Here is a 17,705-nt window from a genome sequence, read left to right on the forward strand (position 1 = left end):
ATTACAGTTGCATGGATGGTTGTGGAATGACACTCATGAAAAATTAACGACAATAGCAGAAGACAGGAAAAATCCAGGAAACATTTCCATGACTGTTAAGTGTTATAAAAGCTTGTTTTCATTAAAATCTAAACTATGTACTTCAGTTGAGCTGCCAAAATCCCTGTAGCTCTTTTTTTAAGCTGTAAGTAGTTACGGCAAATAGCTTCACTGAGAAATGGAGAATTGCAGAGAATATAATTATGAGAGATTGATGGATTTTTTTTTTCTTCTTGTTTATACTGAATAGGTCTCTTCCTAGTCTTGAGCTGGAAGCTGTGTTCAAATGCTATTCAGCCTACACAACTTTCTTTTATGGCTCTGCACTAAACTCTGGAGATCTGAAGAGAGTTGGGGTAAGAACTTATTTATCTTCTGCCCTTTCTTGTAGATAAGTCAATCTTGTGAAAATCTCATGCCTTATGAAAGGATACATCAGCTGCATTTACTTAATTCATGTTGTGATTTGCACTTCAAGCAGCTCCATTTATTTTACTGGTACCTTTTGCATACCAATATAACACTTGTGGGAACTGAAAATGCAGAAGTCAGGCATAACAGACTTCTCAGACTACTTTTTTCAAGCACTGAAGCAGGAAAAAAAAGGGCAAAGACTGATCAACTGGTTTTAAAAGAGAGGAATATTGTGGGGAGCAACATTTCTGGAAATAGTATTTAAATTACTGGAATAGCTCTTAGTTACCTTTCTTTCAGGCATGCATTGTGTTTGAGTCTCATTCATGAACATCCAGGAAAGAAGAGACCTAGACCTTGTGTTTTGGAATGCTGAGGGCTCAGTAAAATATTCCAGTAGCAGCAAAAGGAATGGTCCTGAATTAAAGGAAAAAAAACAAAATAAAACAAAAAGCATCATTGGCTTTAACTCTACTGAGGTTTCTACTTGTTAGTATCATATTTGAAATGCTTTGGTAGATCTCCATCCAGTTCCCAGAAGACTATAAAAACTCTGCCATAAATGAAACAGATTTTTTTTTTTGTTAACAACTTCACTGAACTGCCCAAATATTAATTAGATGGCAGAGACAGAGCTCCTCTGACATGACCAAGTTTTGACCCTTGAAAAGTGCTTTGGCTGGACTTTGCTGGGGAAGATTATAGCACTGCTGCCTGTTTTTTGTAACCTCTTCTAGGAAGATGTTAGATCAAGAAATCATAAATTTAGTGGGTTCCAGCACTTTGAAAATAGAAATATGAATTACGTACTGTATGTTTGATTGGAGCTGTGTCATTGCTGAAACATTCAGGCATGTGTACAACTCCAAAGTAATAGGATCATGATGACCTTATGCGAGTTTTTAACTAAAGACACATGCCACTAAATCAGCTCACTATTAGAGATTGTTGTACTTCATATGGGATTAAACCCGGATTTAACTTTTCTTCTCCTGGGATACAGATGGAGTCTGCAAATGCTTGTCTCATTCTAGCAGATGTTTGCTCTCCACAGCCCTATACTGAAGATACTTGCAATATCATGAGGTAGGATGAGATACTCCAGTGCTTTCATTCTTTATCTGATTGATATTAACAGTGACACTGATAGTGCAGCTGGCAGGGGAGCGTATTTGTCCTGTCACGTTTTTTCTTTCAGGAGAACTCTGACTGCTTTCTGCCATGATTTTATCAGATGCTTTGAAGGACTGAGACAGGTAGCAGCTGTGCAGCCTTACAGCTCTCCAAAGAATATAATGTCGTTAAATACATTGTAATTATTTTCTTTACTGTCCTGAATATCAGCAGTCAGAGTCTCTGTGTTTTACACTGGAGAGAGTTAAGCACTACCGTCTGGTACGGCTTGGCTGTCGGGTCTCATTTTCTAAGCATTTTTGTGCTGGTCTGACTTGAACTGGGGACTCTCAGTACTGCTAGCTTGTGTGAATGTGATGGCTTGGCATGGTATTCTCCACCCAAATCAATCCAGAAGTTCAAGTTCCAAACTGGATTATCTTCACTTTCCATTTGTGTCTACTGGAGACTGTAGTTTATGAATGGAGCTTACAGGTAGAATTTTCAAAGCAAATAATAATTATTGTTGTTTCTCTTAGCTCTAGAGTTGTAGTAGGGTACAGGTACAATTCTTCATTCTGTATCAAAGCCATATGCTATTATCTTATAATCTTTTGATGGTGACTGCTTTCCTCTCCAAACAGTGGACTTCATATGCTTAAAGTGTAGAGGAGCTCGGGTACAGGCTTTGGGTCATACGCCATTCTTTGTTACCACTCTCCAATTGCTGTCTCCTGGAGTAAGCTAGCTGGACTTGAAAAATGAGAGACCAAAGCTGGAACCAGGCATATTAATCAGAAATTATATCTTTCATACAGAGTGCTGTCAATCAAGAATCACTACCCCAACACCAGAGTCATTTTACAGATAATTCAGTCTCGTAACAAGGTATCTCAGTTGTCTGTCTGTCTCCAGTGGGTTGTCACAGTTGAAATTCTGGCCTTTTTGGAATCTAAGATCCTTACTTTGTAAAAGGCAGAGGTTTTATGCAGTGTCTCTTAGTTATCCAGGTACTAACCTAGCTAGAATATCTTTTAACATTACTAAAAATAAGTAACAGCTTTTTGTTTTTGTCAAAGTTGTTAGCAAATGTATATTAAACATTTAAAGGAAAAACAAAACCAAAAGAACATTCAAACTCAGAAGTCTGCTTAGCTATCTATTAGTGTATTCCAGTGAAGATTTTCAAATAATAGAATGATGAAGGCAAGAAAGACAAGAATCATCATGTTACACAAACGTTGTGGCCCAGCCTTTCTCTGTGCTGACCTGAAATTACTTTCCTACTCTGAAACAGGTTCACCTGCCGAACATACCCAACTGGGACTGGAGGAGGGGAGACAATATCATCTGTCTTGCTGAATTGAAGTTAGGCTTTATAGCACAAAGCTGCCTAGTTCCTGGTTTGTCTACTCTCCTAACCAGTTTGTTCATTGGGAAAGAGAACACTGAGGTACGTCCTTTGCTTATCTGAATAATGTAAATATAGCCCAGTGGGATCTTCTCTGAACTAGGTGCCTGACTCTTGAGTAGAAACTGCAGCCAGGTCTTTTGAAATTTATCTTATGTTAGGATTTAGCTTGGCACAGAAGGCAAGAGAACCTATGAAGCTATTTCTAATATGATACTTGAATTCAGCACAAGAGGTGAAAGGAATGCTCTAGAACATGCTGAGGCAAAAGAGATTAAAGGTATATTTTACAATTGAGTGTGCAAATAGGTGCCAAGGCAAAGGACATTGCATAGCAAGCCATGCTGCTGTGTTTAGGTGACCTATGGAAACTCCTCGTATGTTGCTCTGTTTTCAAAAGCTGTAATGTGGTGCTAGTGCTCCACTACCCTGAGAGAACCCAGTAAATCAATTTTGGTTACTGCACAGTGTGGAGCCTGTTAGCTTATCTGGCTTCTGCACATGATCCCACTGCGTGGCATTTGTAAATTGAATCTCTGCTTAAAGCACTTCATCAGAATCACTCCTGCTTGACGCCCCCCAAAATGGGCTGAAAAATCAGTCCAGCATACACTTTCCAGTTAATAGGATGCCTTTCTTCACTATCATTTGAGGCTTAACAGTTTCTTTGGTTGGTTCTTATGGGGTAATTTACACAAGAACAGTCAGAGGTTTCTGAATTGCTTCAGTCTTGCTTAGGGTCTCAACAGACTTTAACTGAAACTGAACTGACAATTAGAAATTCTGTCATCTGTCTGCAGGGGAGGTGATCCAAATTTTTCCTCCTTTTACCTGTATTTTCATTACCTACTACAACACAAAACTGATAAGCTGTATATTAAATTTATGGCACATAGAAGTTGCTCAGAAATTTCCACATCGATACCAGAAAATGTAATAAAAACAAGAAGACAGAACGGTTTGGCATGGAGTTGCCTGAACATGTCGCAGATCTGCTAGTTCTGCTGTGGATGTGCTTTTGCTATCACCTAGTGGCTGTATGTGATACTCACATGGATCTCCAGCACAAAAAAATATATAAATTAATTAAAAAAAATTGATTGCTTTTTCTATATTCAGGGGCTGTTCACAAATTGATTTAGGCAAACTATATAGATACCAGGTGAAATGAATACAGAAGTTTTATGTAGAACTGGGGCTGCTTTGCAGACAAAGTGTTTTTGCATAGGCAAGCTGTTCCATTCAAGTCCAAATGTTTCACTGAGACATGAAGAAGCCAGCAACACTGATATTTTAAGTTTTTAAAAGCATACTATGAAAACTCAGCAAATTTTTGGCAGGAAGTTTTCTTTCAATTAAAAATTTCATTAAATAATTTTTGTTTGGAAAGCAAAACTTTTTTACACATTTTAACAGCCTATTAAATAGTTTTATGTGGAAGGCATTCATATGCCAAGAGAATGGTACAGACTGTGAGGTAATGAGTAGCCGTATAAAACCAGAACCAGCTGTAAGCAGCAAAATGTTTTGCTGCTCGAACTACCTGGATACAAACAACCCTTCCTTAGTCACATAGCTATTTTTTAAAGAACAACAACAAAACAACAGCAAAACACCCACACCCCAAAAAGTGCTTATACTGGAGCAGACCATCTCTGTTCAACAATAATCTCATCTCTCCTATATTTATGATCAATAAAACTTAACACAAGACCAGACTAACTAGGGAGACAGGTTAACTTTACTGCAATTAAGGCCTAACTTTCCTCAAATAATGGACTCCCAATACTTTGCAGTCATTAAATTTCCATGTAGCGTAATTTCTTGCAGTAATGACACCTGTTCTTCAATGATAATGAATTGGAAGTGTCCAGAAGAGTAAAGACATTCCCTGGTCTGATGTTTTTCAACTCTGATACTGTCTCTGACAACATATATTTGATGTCATTCTGCTTTCAGTAACTAGTATCATGTGGTGTTAGAGTATTTTCCCAGAGTTAGGTTACACATCCTACTTGGTTTGCCTTTGAATAAATTTATCATCTTTTTGGTTGATGCTTTTAGACAAAGAGAAAATATCTGAAGGACAAGATGCTTCTGGGAGATAAAGACTACAAAGTAATGACTTTTCAGCTCTCCAACGATTTTGCAGACATGACTTTTATAGAGGTTTGTCGGTATGTGGTACAGATGTGGATGTTTTTCTGCTATTTCCTTCCAGATGTCTGTCCACAGTACAGATACCGTGACTGACTTGCTCTCTTTCCCCAGGTTGTGCTTTGTAAAACTAAATCTTGTCCTCTTGGGAATTGAACTCAAAGTTGGCAGTCGAGGAGAGAGGTAAGGAGTCAATTAGTTCCAAACTAATGATATCCAAATAACTCAGATTTTCCCCTGGATCTGCACAGATTTTATATACCTCTTGTTTTCCTATGCACGGTATTTAGGAGACAGGATCAAGATGCTATTCCGGGTTGCTTAAGTGCCAGAGTGAATTTTACCATTCACAACAATCTTTTCTGCCTCCTGTCTTCTCACAGATAATCAAGCAAGGGATGGAAGATGGGCCACCATTCTCACCTTCCATTCCACAAAAAGGCAGCATAGATCTTGCTTTGATTTGAGGCAAATCAAGCATATTTATTTTCATTAGTAATGGAAACACCACCTTTTTTTTTTAACCACATGAGTTTAGCTCCTAAATGCTAAAAAGCATTGTCATAAAGGGATAATTTGTCAATGCTGGCAGCAGAGCTTTTGCTGTCTGAAGCTGATCTGGTCCTGGGCCAGATAACACTCTCTGTCTGTTCTAATGATGAAATACAAGACATCCTAATGGGGAAGCTGGAACTAGTTCAGGAAGGGGAATAAATGAGTGCCATAGATCTTTAAAAAGCTTGAGAAATCATCCAGAAAATGCAGACTATTGAGTGCAATTATTACTCTTTCCACTTCTATAAAGGAAATGGCTGTCTTGACCAAACTAGAATAGCAGCTCCGAAAACAAAGGAGTGTGGGGAAGCACTGCTGTGAGGAATACGTAGGGGTTCTCTTCCGGAAGTGCTGAATGAACCCTACCCTGAAAGAAGTCGGTGCATGTTGTAGTTTTTTAGCACTAATGGAAAACAGGCCGCTGCAAATCTATTGTTCCTTGAGTTCATACGTTGTCGGGATGATAATAGAACGATGCAAAGTAAAAACAAGAGGGAAAAGGAAACTGCTTTTTGAGATACAGAGACTGTATTTTTGCTTTCTTTACACAACAGTTGGCACAGAAGGGATGCTTCTTCTAAAATGGAGACATCTAGATGTTGCTACAATATCTATGTTATCTATATATAATTGTAGTGCTTAATATTTCTCATAATTCCTATTTTGTTTGTCCTCTGAGCCATTAATCTAGAGGAGCTGAGTGTAGGACTTCACAGGAAAGGCAATTGTTAACAACCTTGTCACCTTTCCCTGTTCCATTCACACTGCCAATTTTTATTAAAACTGGGTTGAAGGCAATAGGAATTTGGACTGAGCTGGTGCCTTGAGTGGTCTACATAGAGAAAACTGGTAAATTTAATGATGTTGCAGGGGATTCAACATAGCTATGTTTACAGCAGCCCAGCAGGGATATTCACTCTGGATGTAGAAGGGGGATCCATTAGGAAAGAAAGTTTCCTCCCATTTATACCTTGCTTGTTTAGCTCTAGAGCAGATGTATCAAACCCTGCACATCTCTGTAGCTTCAGTTACACCGAACTTGTATTTTAACTGTATTTAGGTTTTTCAGTGACTTCATAGAGAAATGGAAATACCTGGCCCGTTCAGACTGCAGTAGACCTTTAATGGTTTTATTACATTAAGCATTTTCAAAATAACGTGGTGGAAATCAGAGTACCTGTTTCCTATGAAGTTTAAAATTTATCAAGTTAAAACATTAATTAAAAAAACACCAATCAAGAATCTCTGAATTGAATAAACTGCAAAAATCCTAACAAAAGGATTTGGGTGGTTTGAATCCCTGCTCTCACACAGCTCCTCCACCTGTTTCCATGGAAAATTATCTTTATGCCATTGAAAATGCAGCAGTTAACTTTTCTGTGTCTTGTGTCTCTCTCGTAGGTCATAGAAGTTGTAACAAAGGGGATTAATGTAAAATTTTGAGGTGGGAGGGAACTGTTAGAATCATCTAGTCTGAATTCTCACAACACAAGTGAGAAATGTCACCTGATAGACAAACTGTGATTACTCTCTTGATGTTTTCCCAATACAGCACTATCTTGATCAACCCATCTGCACGGATAAAACTTCATCGGAATACAATGGGCTTTTTTATTGCTCATTCCCTTGCAGAAGTCAAAAGGTAAGATTCTCTATTGCTGTTTTTTTGAAAAAAAAAGGTCTAAAATATAAAAACAAGAGCAGATGAGTGCATTTATTGTCTGATCAGTTACACATAACTCAACTTTTACCTAACTAGCTTTTGTTTTGTAGGGCACAGTTCTATTGTAAAGCCTGTCACAGTGATGTACAAGATCCAGAGCAGATTAAAAAATGTCATTGTAAAAGAAGACTTCACTCCATATCTTTTTCAGGTAAATTTTAAAAAAAAATCTGATTCTCATTTTAAAAAAAGGCTGAATCAATAGCTGATAATTCTATATGTATTAATTATTTGTCCTAATTAATAAGGTTATTAATAATAATAATAGGTTGGAACATCATCCTCTGATAAAAGAGGGATCTTTCTGATGATACTGATAAATCTTATGGATTATGATTGTACTTTAAAAGCTTCATTGTACTTTTCTTTAGGAGTCAAATCTGTTTTGCTAAAAAAGATGAGGCAAGTATATACCTTGTTCAAGATTTTTACTCTACTAATTAACAGGTTTATCACAGAATACTGCTTTTTAACTGCAGAGACCAAAGCAGAGTCTTAATATTACTTGTTACTTAGCATAGGTATAACTGAGGCAAAAGGTACAGCTGGACATACCAAGGTTTTTTGTGTCCAGTTTGTACTGGATTCTTGATCAAGATTCACTGACAAAGTCTGTCCAGGTCTTTTTCATCGTGAGAATAAGAAATGTTAAATAAGAAGTCAGAAAAATGTTCTGGGGGTTGTACAAGGTATATGGCAACATTTAATAGTGTTTAGCTGAAAGAACAGATCAGTCATGATGATGTTAAACCAAAGCAGAGCAACATATTACTTATTCACCTCAAACTCCATTTTCAAAGAGTTGGCTTTTTTTTGTTTGTATTTTGGTTTACTTTTTCTTTTTCGACAGAAAACTTAGCCTCTCTGATCTATGTCTAACTGCACCAAAGTGAAACTTGCCACATTTTTATTACACATTTAAGATCAAAATGCACATTGCTTCTGCACTCTTGTGAGCTGCTCTGCTGGTGTCTTCCCTCCATGGAGATGGTGCTTCGCTTTAAAGAGTTGGGAAGGACCTTTCTGTTAAATATGAATGTACACATGCGTGCCTACTTATTTCAAACACTTGCAAATTGTTTAAACAGCAGATGGCAGCCAAGCCCCATTAGAAAACACGCCTGAACTGCAGATGGTTGAGATAAAGGCAAAACTTACACTGTGCTCAACCAGGCTGAGTGAACAAGCACAAACATACTGACACCTGGAGGGCTCCATGTAGTAATGTCACGTAGGAAGGGAAGCTGTAGCCCGTTTTCGGTCCCACACATTAACAACATAGATGCAGCTAAGGTCCCTGAAAGCCAGCTACCTCTATAAGTGGCAAAGACACCTTAATAAAAGTCAATCTCAAACAAATAGAAAGACATTGACACTGTGGGAGCTCTCTACCTGGCTGGTTTTCTTCTGGTTTCCTAGGCAATCTTAGATTTTTTTTTAAAAGGACAAGATTGTGTTCCAGTATAAATGTGTATTAATAAAAAGCCGTTGTTTGCAAATCTGCAGTTCTGCACCAGAGACACAGCAGAGAGAGTGGGTGCCTGAGGTGGATCAGGAGATCAGCCGTAGGGCCTTGCCGTCGGTTTCCCCTAGGACGTATCAGAGCTTAACTGTAGGCACTTTGGTTCATTCCTCCTCATTTAGACAGTGAAGATCAAGTTAATTGTCACGGATTGAAAACTAATACAGGAGCCTCAGACTGTGAACTTTAGTCAAAGGAGCTACTATTGCTATTTTAAAAGAAGTGTAAATGGCTTACTACAGGGCAGTAAGTTTAAATAAAACAAAGGCTTTTTTCCTTTATCATCCAAACTTGACCAAAAGCTATTGTTATTATAGCTTTTTTTTTTTTTTTTTTTTTTAATCACTAGCTATGTATTAAGAGGCCATAAAGCTTCTTGAGGCAATTATACCCCCTACTCCCCTTCAGGACCTGGTCAGGCAATGGCAGTAACTGAGGGCTTTTCTCCCTGGTCTGCAGCATGTCAGAGCTGCTCTGGGCAGTCAGGCTGTGCACAGGTTGTTCACGTCAACCCAGAACATCGGTGCTAAAGGCTGGGACTGAACCTAGCTCTATAGAGATGGCCAAGTATCTTGTTTTAGAAGACTTTAGAGCATTTTCTCAGCTATTTATTTGTGCCTGTGTAAGACAGGCAGTTATGAATTTTCATTCTCTGTCTTGGCTTATGATACTTCATTAAGCTTGACCTAGAGAGATTCATTGAGTGGCGTGTGGCATCCTCAGAGAGCTCCCTCTTTACCCATCCAACTCCCACTCCATTGAACACAGGGCTGTAGAAAGAGCTATCCTGTTACCAAGGCTAAATGCACCTGCTTTTAGCACACCTGTGCAGAGCAATTACAGCTTAAGGCTGACAAATCACCTATTCAGAGAGATGTCCCTTTATCTGCCAGGGGTATGTTTAGAATCCCTAGCTGCTCCATCTGGGTTGGTTTGGCAATAGTTGCAGCCTAACAAGGAAGTTAAGGGTATGTGAGGGTTCGCCTGTCAGTTTGTGAGATAAAGAGATATGTGTGTCTGAATGTTCTTCCAGTCCAACCTCTCCTTCCCCATCTGTATGGGTTGGACAAGTTTGGACACATGTGACATGGAGAGCTTTGCTGTCAAATGCTGATAAGGGGAGGAATGCAGATTAGCAACATAGATACGGACCAGGGGAGCATGGGGAATAGCAGCACACATCCTGAACTTGCTGCATCACTGTGAAGAGCAGGAGATGCAGGTAGGTTCTGGTGTGCTTAAAAATCTCAGAGGGTGCTGCTGTACATCCTGAAATCGCTGCCTGGTGTTATAATGCTGGGCTTAATGGCCCATGACCTCAGATTATGGCCCAGAAAAGACTAGATCAAATGTCAGAGAAAAGATGTTCCAGCTGTTAAATTGCTACTTTAGGATTTGGGAAGCTTAAGCTCATTTTCTTGATCCGTTTCCTCAGAGTCAATCTGGGACTTTAGGCCACTTACCCTTTCTGAATTTTGGTTTCCTGATGGGAAATTGAGGCAGCTGAAACTGGTTTGACTCCCAGAGATAATAGGAGAATAGAGTAATGAATAATTGCAAGTCACTTATGACAAGTATGAGGGTAGTACAAGTACCAATGACAAACTCTGCCTACCCTCTGTTTTTTTTCCTTCCGTGGAGAGTATTTTTTTCCTTCCCATGTTTTCATAGAGCACTTAGAGCACTCCTCCTCCCCTGCAGGACTAGGGTCCTTCTCCACCACTCTTTAGGGACAGGCCCAGCACATCCCTGCACCTCTGGCTTTCCCCTCCCTAAAGGACTACCCCAGAAACCCACACCCTTCCTCTTCAGGACTGGCACTGGAACCCCCTTGTCTCATGGAAGAAGCAATTCTCTCTAGTCAAGAACCCGTTCTTTCCCATGCAAAATGAGAACAAGGGTCTTAGGGGTTCACACAATTGCGTGTTGGCAGTCTGGTGAGGGTGTGCTTCCTTCCTGAAGTGGTGACAAAGGTTTCCTTCACTTTGGGGGGAAACCTGCAACAGTTTGGGGTGAAATTCAGCTTCTGGATTCCAACAAAAGAGCCTCACAAAGAAAAGGAGCCCCATTCGGAATGAAATGGTGTGTTAAGTATGTGACGTTCACCATGTTTAAGACTTTTTCACATGCTAGAGAGCATTGCTATTTTATAACACTGCTATATTTTGGAGCAGTTGTATGAATAACCAGTTCAGCGCTCCTTTTTCTAGCGTTTCTGAAGCTCCTGCATAATCCTCTAAATGATATAGTGGCCATTTGCAGACACAATCTAAATACAACTGAGGGCTATACAAAAGGAAGCCAATTTTGTTTCATTGCCTTTGTTTCAGAGATACTGAAATTACGTAGCGAACCACTTGTTTCACACGGAGTGCCTGCAAAGTCAAGGTCCCTTATCGTCCCTCCACCTCAGAGATTTGTTGATGGGTAAGAAATGTAAAGCTGTGTGTGTGCTGAGCAGCCATTTCCTGGACTTTCTTAATGAGAATTTGTGTGGAAAGTGGCAACAGCCTGTTTCCTAATTCTTCTGCTCTTGTTAGTGGTTGAAGTGGATGGTTTATGGCTTCCCCCTATCTTGATTAACTGAAATGTCTAGAAAGCACAACTTATGTCTATGTATCCAAATCCTCAGCACGTCAGCTCAAACTATTCTGCAGGCTCAAAGCCTGTAAGCATACATGAGATGCTGTGAACTGATGCTAATGTGAAGGTACAAGGGAAAGGTGAAGGGAGGAACTGGTACACCTCATGAAAGTGATTACTGCCTTCTAGACAGAAGCCAAATAATAGCAAAATCGTGATCACGTTTTAATTCTGCTGCTTCTGAGAGGGCAGAGTGGAGGCAAGAGCAGCTGAAGGTAGGAACATGAATAGCCGACACCGAGTTTAGCTCATTCCTCAGGTGCTTAATTACAGTGAGGTGTTGGCAGCAACATGGGAGAGCAACAAACTCTGGTATACCCTAAAAGATGTTTGCTCTAAAGCCAGCTGGCGATCCAAGAGAAATCTCACCCTACAGCATTTTTCTCTAGCATCAGTAATGCATGCTAGAGTAGCCTCTTCTAGGCCATCTAAATTCCTCCTGGCTGGAGGCATCTGATTTCCCAGCAGGGTTCACAAACTGGTGGCAGAGCATGGTCATCTACTGGCTAAGCCAAGGTGTGAATTGCAGTATTTTTAAGTACAGCGTACTTAATTTGCTGAGCAGTCCAGTTGACTTGCACTGGGACTCCTCATAACCTGAGCTGCTATATTCAGCATAAGGAAGAGTATCATGGTCTGAAACGGAGCTGTCAGTAATAACAAGCTGTTACACTCTTCCAAACATCCACTAAAGAGGGTGACAGGACATATTGGCAAACAGTGTCATACTAGAATTTGCAGGGAGTAAACATGAACCTGGTAGGGGAAGAGATACCCAAACTAGTATTTCTTGCCTTGTTTCTGCTTGTGAGCAAATTGCAGCCACTGTAGAACTGAAGAGGCTTAATAAATAACATTTCCCCTCCCTGCAAAATCCTATCTTCTGCTTCAGCAGCAAAGGCAAATGTCAGTATGGCAAGGACTGTAAGGTGTCCTCTGGAGAGCTTTGCATCTTAGCAGCTGTCCCCAGCACATACATGGTATCAGGACAATAAAACGTTGCTCAGAGCGGCTGTCCTACAACCAATTAGGTCAGCTGTAAATATTGGGACTGCATGGTAAATACATACACACATACTAGCAGATTGTGCTGACTTGTTAAATATAAATGAAAACATAATTAGATTTATAATGTGGCCCTCCCCCTCCTCATGCCCAATAACATAATTTACCAAAGGAGGGGAGGGAGAGGGGAGAAGAACAAGCCCTCACAACCTGCTGAAATACCATTATTAACATGCGCATGAAAAGTCAATTATGCCAGAGGGAGGTATTTAAGTGAAGTGAGTTTCCATACTCTGGGATTACACCTTGGGGATTATACAGTTCTTATTTATTTATTTATTTTCCCCGAGATCTCTGCTGCTGCTTAGCAGTGAGGAACAAAATGTTGCTAAGAGATATTCTGAAATCCCCTAAAGAAATGGCCAAATGTGCAGATAAATAATTGTTCCCATCCCCATCAAGATTCTCCCTGATCACCATATCAAAAAGACACTATATTCTCTCCAGTCAGGGCAGGTATGTTTTCTGGTGTTTAGTTTTAAATGACACCAGGGACTGGTCTTCCAGTGCCTCCCTTGGGAGTGCATTTTACCATGCTGTTGTTATTAGTTGTAGTATTTATTATTTGTATTATAGCTATGCCTTGAGGCTTCTACTGGGACTAGAACCCTGTTAGTCTCGATACTGTGTACACACATGGCAAAAGGAGTTTTTGCCTTAAAGAGCAGCAAAGGGAAGTAGGAAAGGGTGAAGTGAGGTATCGAAAGTCATAGAGGAAACCTCACAATGCAAAATACAGCTGTTTGGGGCTGACTTCTCATAACACTGGAGATCTCAAATCAATCCTAAATATTTTTTTATTATTATTTAAACCAAAAATAGAATTGGATACAGTTGCCCATTTTCAGATTAAGCTGAGGTTTTCCACCTGGGGTGCTCTGCTCATACAAAAGCTAACTCTGACTTTTTGTATCCAAGTTAGGACAGTTCGGACAGTGGCCAAGGGGAGCTCCAGGTTCAAATCTCTGCTCTGTTTGATTTAGGATGGCAAACTGTACACTAATCCAGGGAAGACAGGCACTTTAACACAAGTCTAGTTTCCTGGGACGTCTGGATATACAATGGGGATTATTTCCACTGCATGCCACAGGCAATCCTTTTGGAATGACTTGGGTACTCACCAGCTTGTCCTGTTATGGACTCCTTTGAAAATAGCTGTGTTGGAATATTTAGCTAGGTAAATACTTAATTTCTGTATTAAAAAAAAAAAAAAAAAAAAGGAATCTGGCATCTAAGTTTAAGACAAGGTTTGCAAATAGGCTAATCAATGAAGTTAATCAAACCATAATTCAGGGAAATGTGATGAAGTATAGTGGGAAAGAATTGCATGTGGCCTGTTCTAAGACTCAAAGCACATTTCGTTCAGGTCTTGCCAAAATTTGTGGTGTTCTAGGCAATTTTAATGAAAGATATCTTACTTTGTACTGCACACACTAGGCTCATGCATTTTTTTTATTTGAAAATAAGATCTTGATATCCCAGGAAAGAACTTAATTAGTACCATTAAAAAGTCACAAACCAATACTCTCCCTCTCCCCCAAAAACCAAACCAACCAACCAAAAAATACTGAAGAACTGTGAAGCTTGGCCAGAACTGAATTCATAAAGACCTGTTAGGATTCTTCAAGCACTTCTGAGGCCCTGCATCGATACACTTGCTTTACTAGTCACGGTTTTTCACACATTCTTGCCTAAGGCACGACAAATTTAATGGTGTATGTTTTGCTGAATTGTTGATTCTTGGTTTTCATTTCTGCTAAGTTTCTAGCGAGGCGTAAGAGAATGTTTGTGAGCAAGGGTCTGTGTGTACACGACTCTGCAATGGCTTCTTCCCTTTTGTCCTGGTGTAGAGTCACTGCAGAGAAGCAAAGGATTAATAAAAACTAAATTAGATTAAAGGGGAAACCAGGTTAAAGAGCAAGTTTTAGCTCCCTTTTAATTGTAATTTATCTAGTGCCTGGATAATTGCTAATAAATACCTGCTGAGGTGCCAAGCCTATGTTAGGGCTTGTCAGTCTTTAATAAATTTTAAAGACTTAAGATCCTACTCTGATGCTACCCATCACTTCCCAATCCAAAGGTAGGGCAAAACAAAGCAGCAGTGCTGAGCACTGCAGCTCAGCTAATCTGGCAGAATGCATCACAATCTTTATAAATGTGTGAGAAGGGCTGTGCAAGAGCTCCCAAAAAGGTCATTGGTATTTTTGGAGCGATAAATCACGGAGGGAAAGATTTGCATTTTGGCTGTATAAAATCCAGGGCTGGATTAGAGAGAGAATACTTTGCAGTAATATTTCTCTCCTGACTTGTTTTATTAGCTTCCTTTAAACATGTTACATTATTGCTTATAGAATTTCATTTACTTGGATTGGCAGCTTGATAAATATGTCTATTGGCGATGATTTGGATTGCTCTGGGCATTAATATTATTAAAACCTGTCACAAGGAAATGTCTGAAAGATGACTTACTGTAAAGATTACAGCATGAAATAAATCATACAATGGTATTTGTTACCGTTTATGGCCTCTTGGAGCCGAGTCAATCCCTTTTTATGTTGCATTATTTTTCAAGTTTTTATAGCCTTACATTATATATCGCTGTCAGAAATGAACAGATGGGGTGTCAAACACGAGCCTTCTGAATAATTCCCACCCTCGGGTTATTTGTATGAAGGACAAGTGTAAAACTGTGTTCTCAAGAAAAAGGAGATAGATAGAGGTGGAGAAAGTGTTGTTACAGTGAGCAAGATCCCTTTTGTCAGCAGGCACATTGTGCTTTTGATCACTACCTGGTATTTACGCTACAGGGTGGGGGCTCTGTGGAAAATTTAGCAGTCTGTTGGCATAGCAAAAAACCTCACATGTTAGACAAGTTTCACATTCCTTTGGATTTACTTTTATTGCTAGAATGGGAAAGATGTGGAGGGGGTGTTTCAGTGATAGCCAAACCTCAGAGGGTTTATAGAAACATGGAAAAATATGGATGCCTCTCAAACACTTCAGGGGTGGAATACTAAAACGAGTCCCTCCTGAACTCCACAGATGGCACTGCTGTAGTTTGGGAAGAAGATGGACAGATACTTTGGGCATTGGAAGTTTGTGAACTGATGTCAAGCAGGGAGCTCCTCTAGGAAAAAAAGAAAGAATATTTTCCATTCTACTTTTTATTCTTCTGGGAAGTCCCATGCTTTTGTTGTGTGTTTTCGAGGAGTCCTTGTTAAAGTCATGGTGAGAGGCTGGATGGAGTGATAGTTCCATGTGATAAGCTGAGAACTACACCTGCAATTAATCAGGTTTGTCTGGGCTAGAAAATTCAGGTAGGAGACATCATCCCTGTCTACTTTCCCCCAAGGTTTCTCTCTTCAAATCTCCAACCCCCAGAATCTTGCACAGGTACACAGAATATAAATCAGCATTATTTTTAAACATGACTCTTCTTGGTCCAAATGAATCTTTAAGCGCCCTAATAAATTGTTCTGTCAATGCAGACTGGCTGAATCTTGCTCCTGGAACAATGAGGTCTTTCTCATCTTCACTGAAACTTGCAACTTGAGAATCAGAGCGATGGATCAGATATTTTAGCGTCGGCTTGACACAGAAAACTTAGCTTCCACGGTGTTCAAAATCTGCCCAGACTTGTTTTGTACAGGCTTGTTGTCTCTTTGTATGAAAACTAAGTCTGTTTGCTGGCATAGAAGGATAGGTTCCATGTTTTTTAACAAAAGTCTTAATAAGCAAAATCATAGTCCGTTTTGGCTTTAAGCCATCAGAGGTGTTGTGACCAATCTGAATAGCAGTCTTTCCTCAGTGATTTACTTCTTGATTCAATTTCAGCTTAATTTTATATATAGGCCTCTAGTTTTTTTTTTTGTTTTTTTTTTTTCCCTTCCTTCTAGAGAGTAAATTATTCAGAATACTAGACAAGGGCAAGGACTGAGACCTTTTCTTGTACATAGAATTTTTCTTCAGTTCATATTCATGCTCACTGCATTTGGCATCTAAATTCTCTGTGATTTTAGACAGGCACCATTTTTTTTATGAATTTAACCAGCTAACCAAAAGATTATTGCAGCTTCTTTCTGAAGCTCTCTTCCCTTCTGTTTGTAGGCCTCTCTTGTTTCTCTCAGGCTTAGCATTATAGACCAGAGAGCCTTATCCTTTGCACCCTCCATCTTTCTGTGTATTCCTCAGCCTTTTTCTATACTTCATATCAAAAGTGATATGGTATGATAGTTCATATCACCCTTTCTCTCTCTTCCCCAGGCGCTTGTTCCACATCTGTAATCAGGCTTGCATGAAAATTTGAGGGACTCACATTCACCGTGTAAAGTACAGTTGTACAGCATTGTGGTGACTGAAGTTGCACCCACCTGTATGTCCTAATCCGATTCCACGTTATACAATCGTATAATCACTTAAAGAATTTGCATGACTGATAGTATGTGTTCTGAGTGCATAAGGAGAAGTTTCATAATTAGCTTTCCCTGTGAACTTGTGCAAACCAGTCTATTTATAATTTGGTCAGCTCCTGATTTTTAATGAGGGTGCTGAGAGTGACTGAAGCCTCTGGCAGCATGCATTTCATATTTTAATTACCCACAGTAATTCTGACAATTACACCGATGTCATAAATCACATCATAATGACCCATAAGAAAAAAGCATATTTAATGATTGAATGGGGATTTGATTTAAATAGGTATGTGATGGCTTAACAAGGAGCCAAAAGCTCCGTGGAGATAGAAGTCTTCCAAATCTTCTTGTCAAGCTGTGGCTCCAGCAGGTGAAGAAACTTGTGGCAAAGTTTCTTTTGGAGGCCAAGTACTGGTTTTCTCAGCACAGGATTGCATTTCATGGGATGAAATCTATTCCTGTGTGCCTAACCAGAAGTAGACATCGACATGATTTGGGTCTTGGTGGCTCGTTGGCCATTCTGGTCTCTGACTCCAGAAGAACTTGGATGTTGCTTATCTTTGGCAATGCCAATACAGCTTACGCTTTTCTATTCTGCCAGATAGCTTTTGTTACTTTGTCCATGGTTTAATAAAGTGTAAGCTCTTCTAT

At 39.6% G+C, this 17,705-nt stretch overlaps 1 protein-coding gene across 12 annotated transcripts in view; it reads left to right on the plus strand.

The window, feature by feature from the left end:
- The window catches only part of KCNU1 (potassium calcium-activated channel subfamily U member 1), a 204,975-nt gene that overhangs the window by 43,235 nt on the left and 144,035 nt on the right, over nt 1–17,705 (plus strand). For all 12 annotated transcript variants that reach the window (XR_004755816.1, XR_004755817.1, XR_004755818.1 and 9 more), the window contains 9 exons: nt 290–395; nt 1,457–1,539; nt 2,385–2,454; nt 2,864–3,019; nt 5,042–5,154; nt 5,249–5,317; nt 7,242–7,331; nt 7,463–7,563; nt 11,265–11,361. Coding sequence is in view for 6 of the 12 variants with exons in the window: in XM_035345241.1 (XP_035201132.1) it covers nt 290–395; nt 1,457–1,539; nt 2,385–2,454; nt 2,864–3,019; nt 5,042–5,154; nt 5,249–5,317; nt 7,242–7,331; nt 7,463–7,563; nt 11,265–11,361 (885 nt within the window). In the remaining 6 variants the exon portion in view is untranslated. The remainder of the gene's footprint in view (nt 1–289; nt 396–1,456; nt 1,540–2,384; nt 2,455–2,863; nt 3,020–5,041; nt 5,155–5,248; nt 5,318–7,241; nt 7,332–7,462; nt 7,564–11,264; nt 11,362–17,705) is intronic.

Source organism: Oxyura jamaicensis, chromosome 22 (assembly GCF_011077185.1).
Source record: "Oxyura jamaicensis isolate SHBP4307 breed ruddy duck chromosome 22, BPBGC_Ojam_1.0, whole genome shotgun sequence".
NCBI lineage: Eukaryota > Metazoa > Chordata > Aves > Anseriformes > Anatidae > Oxyura > Oxyura jamaicensis.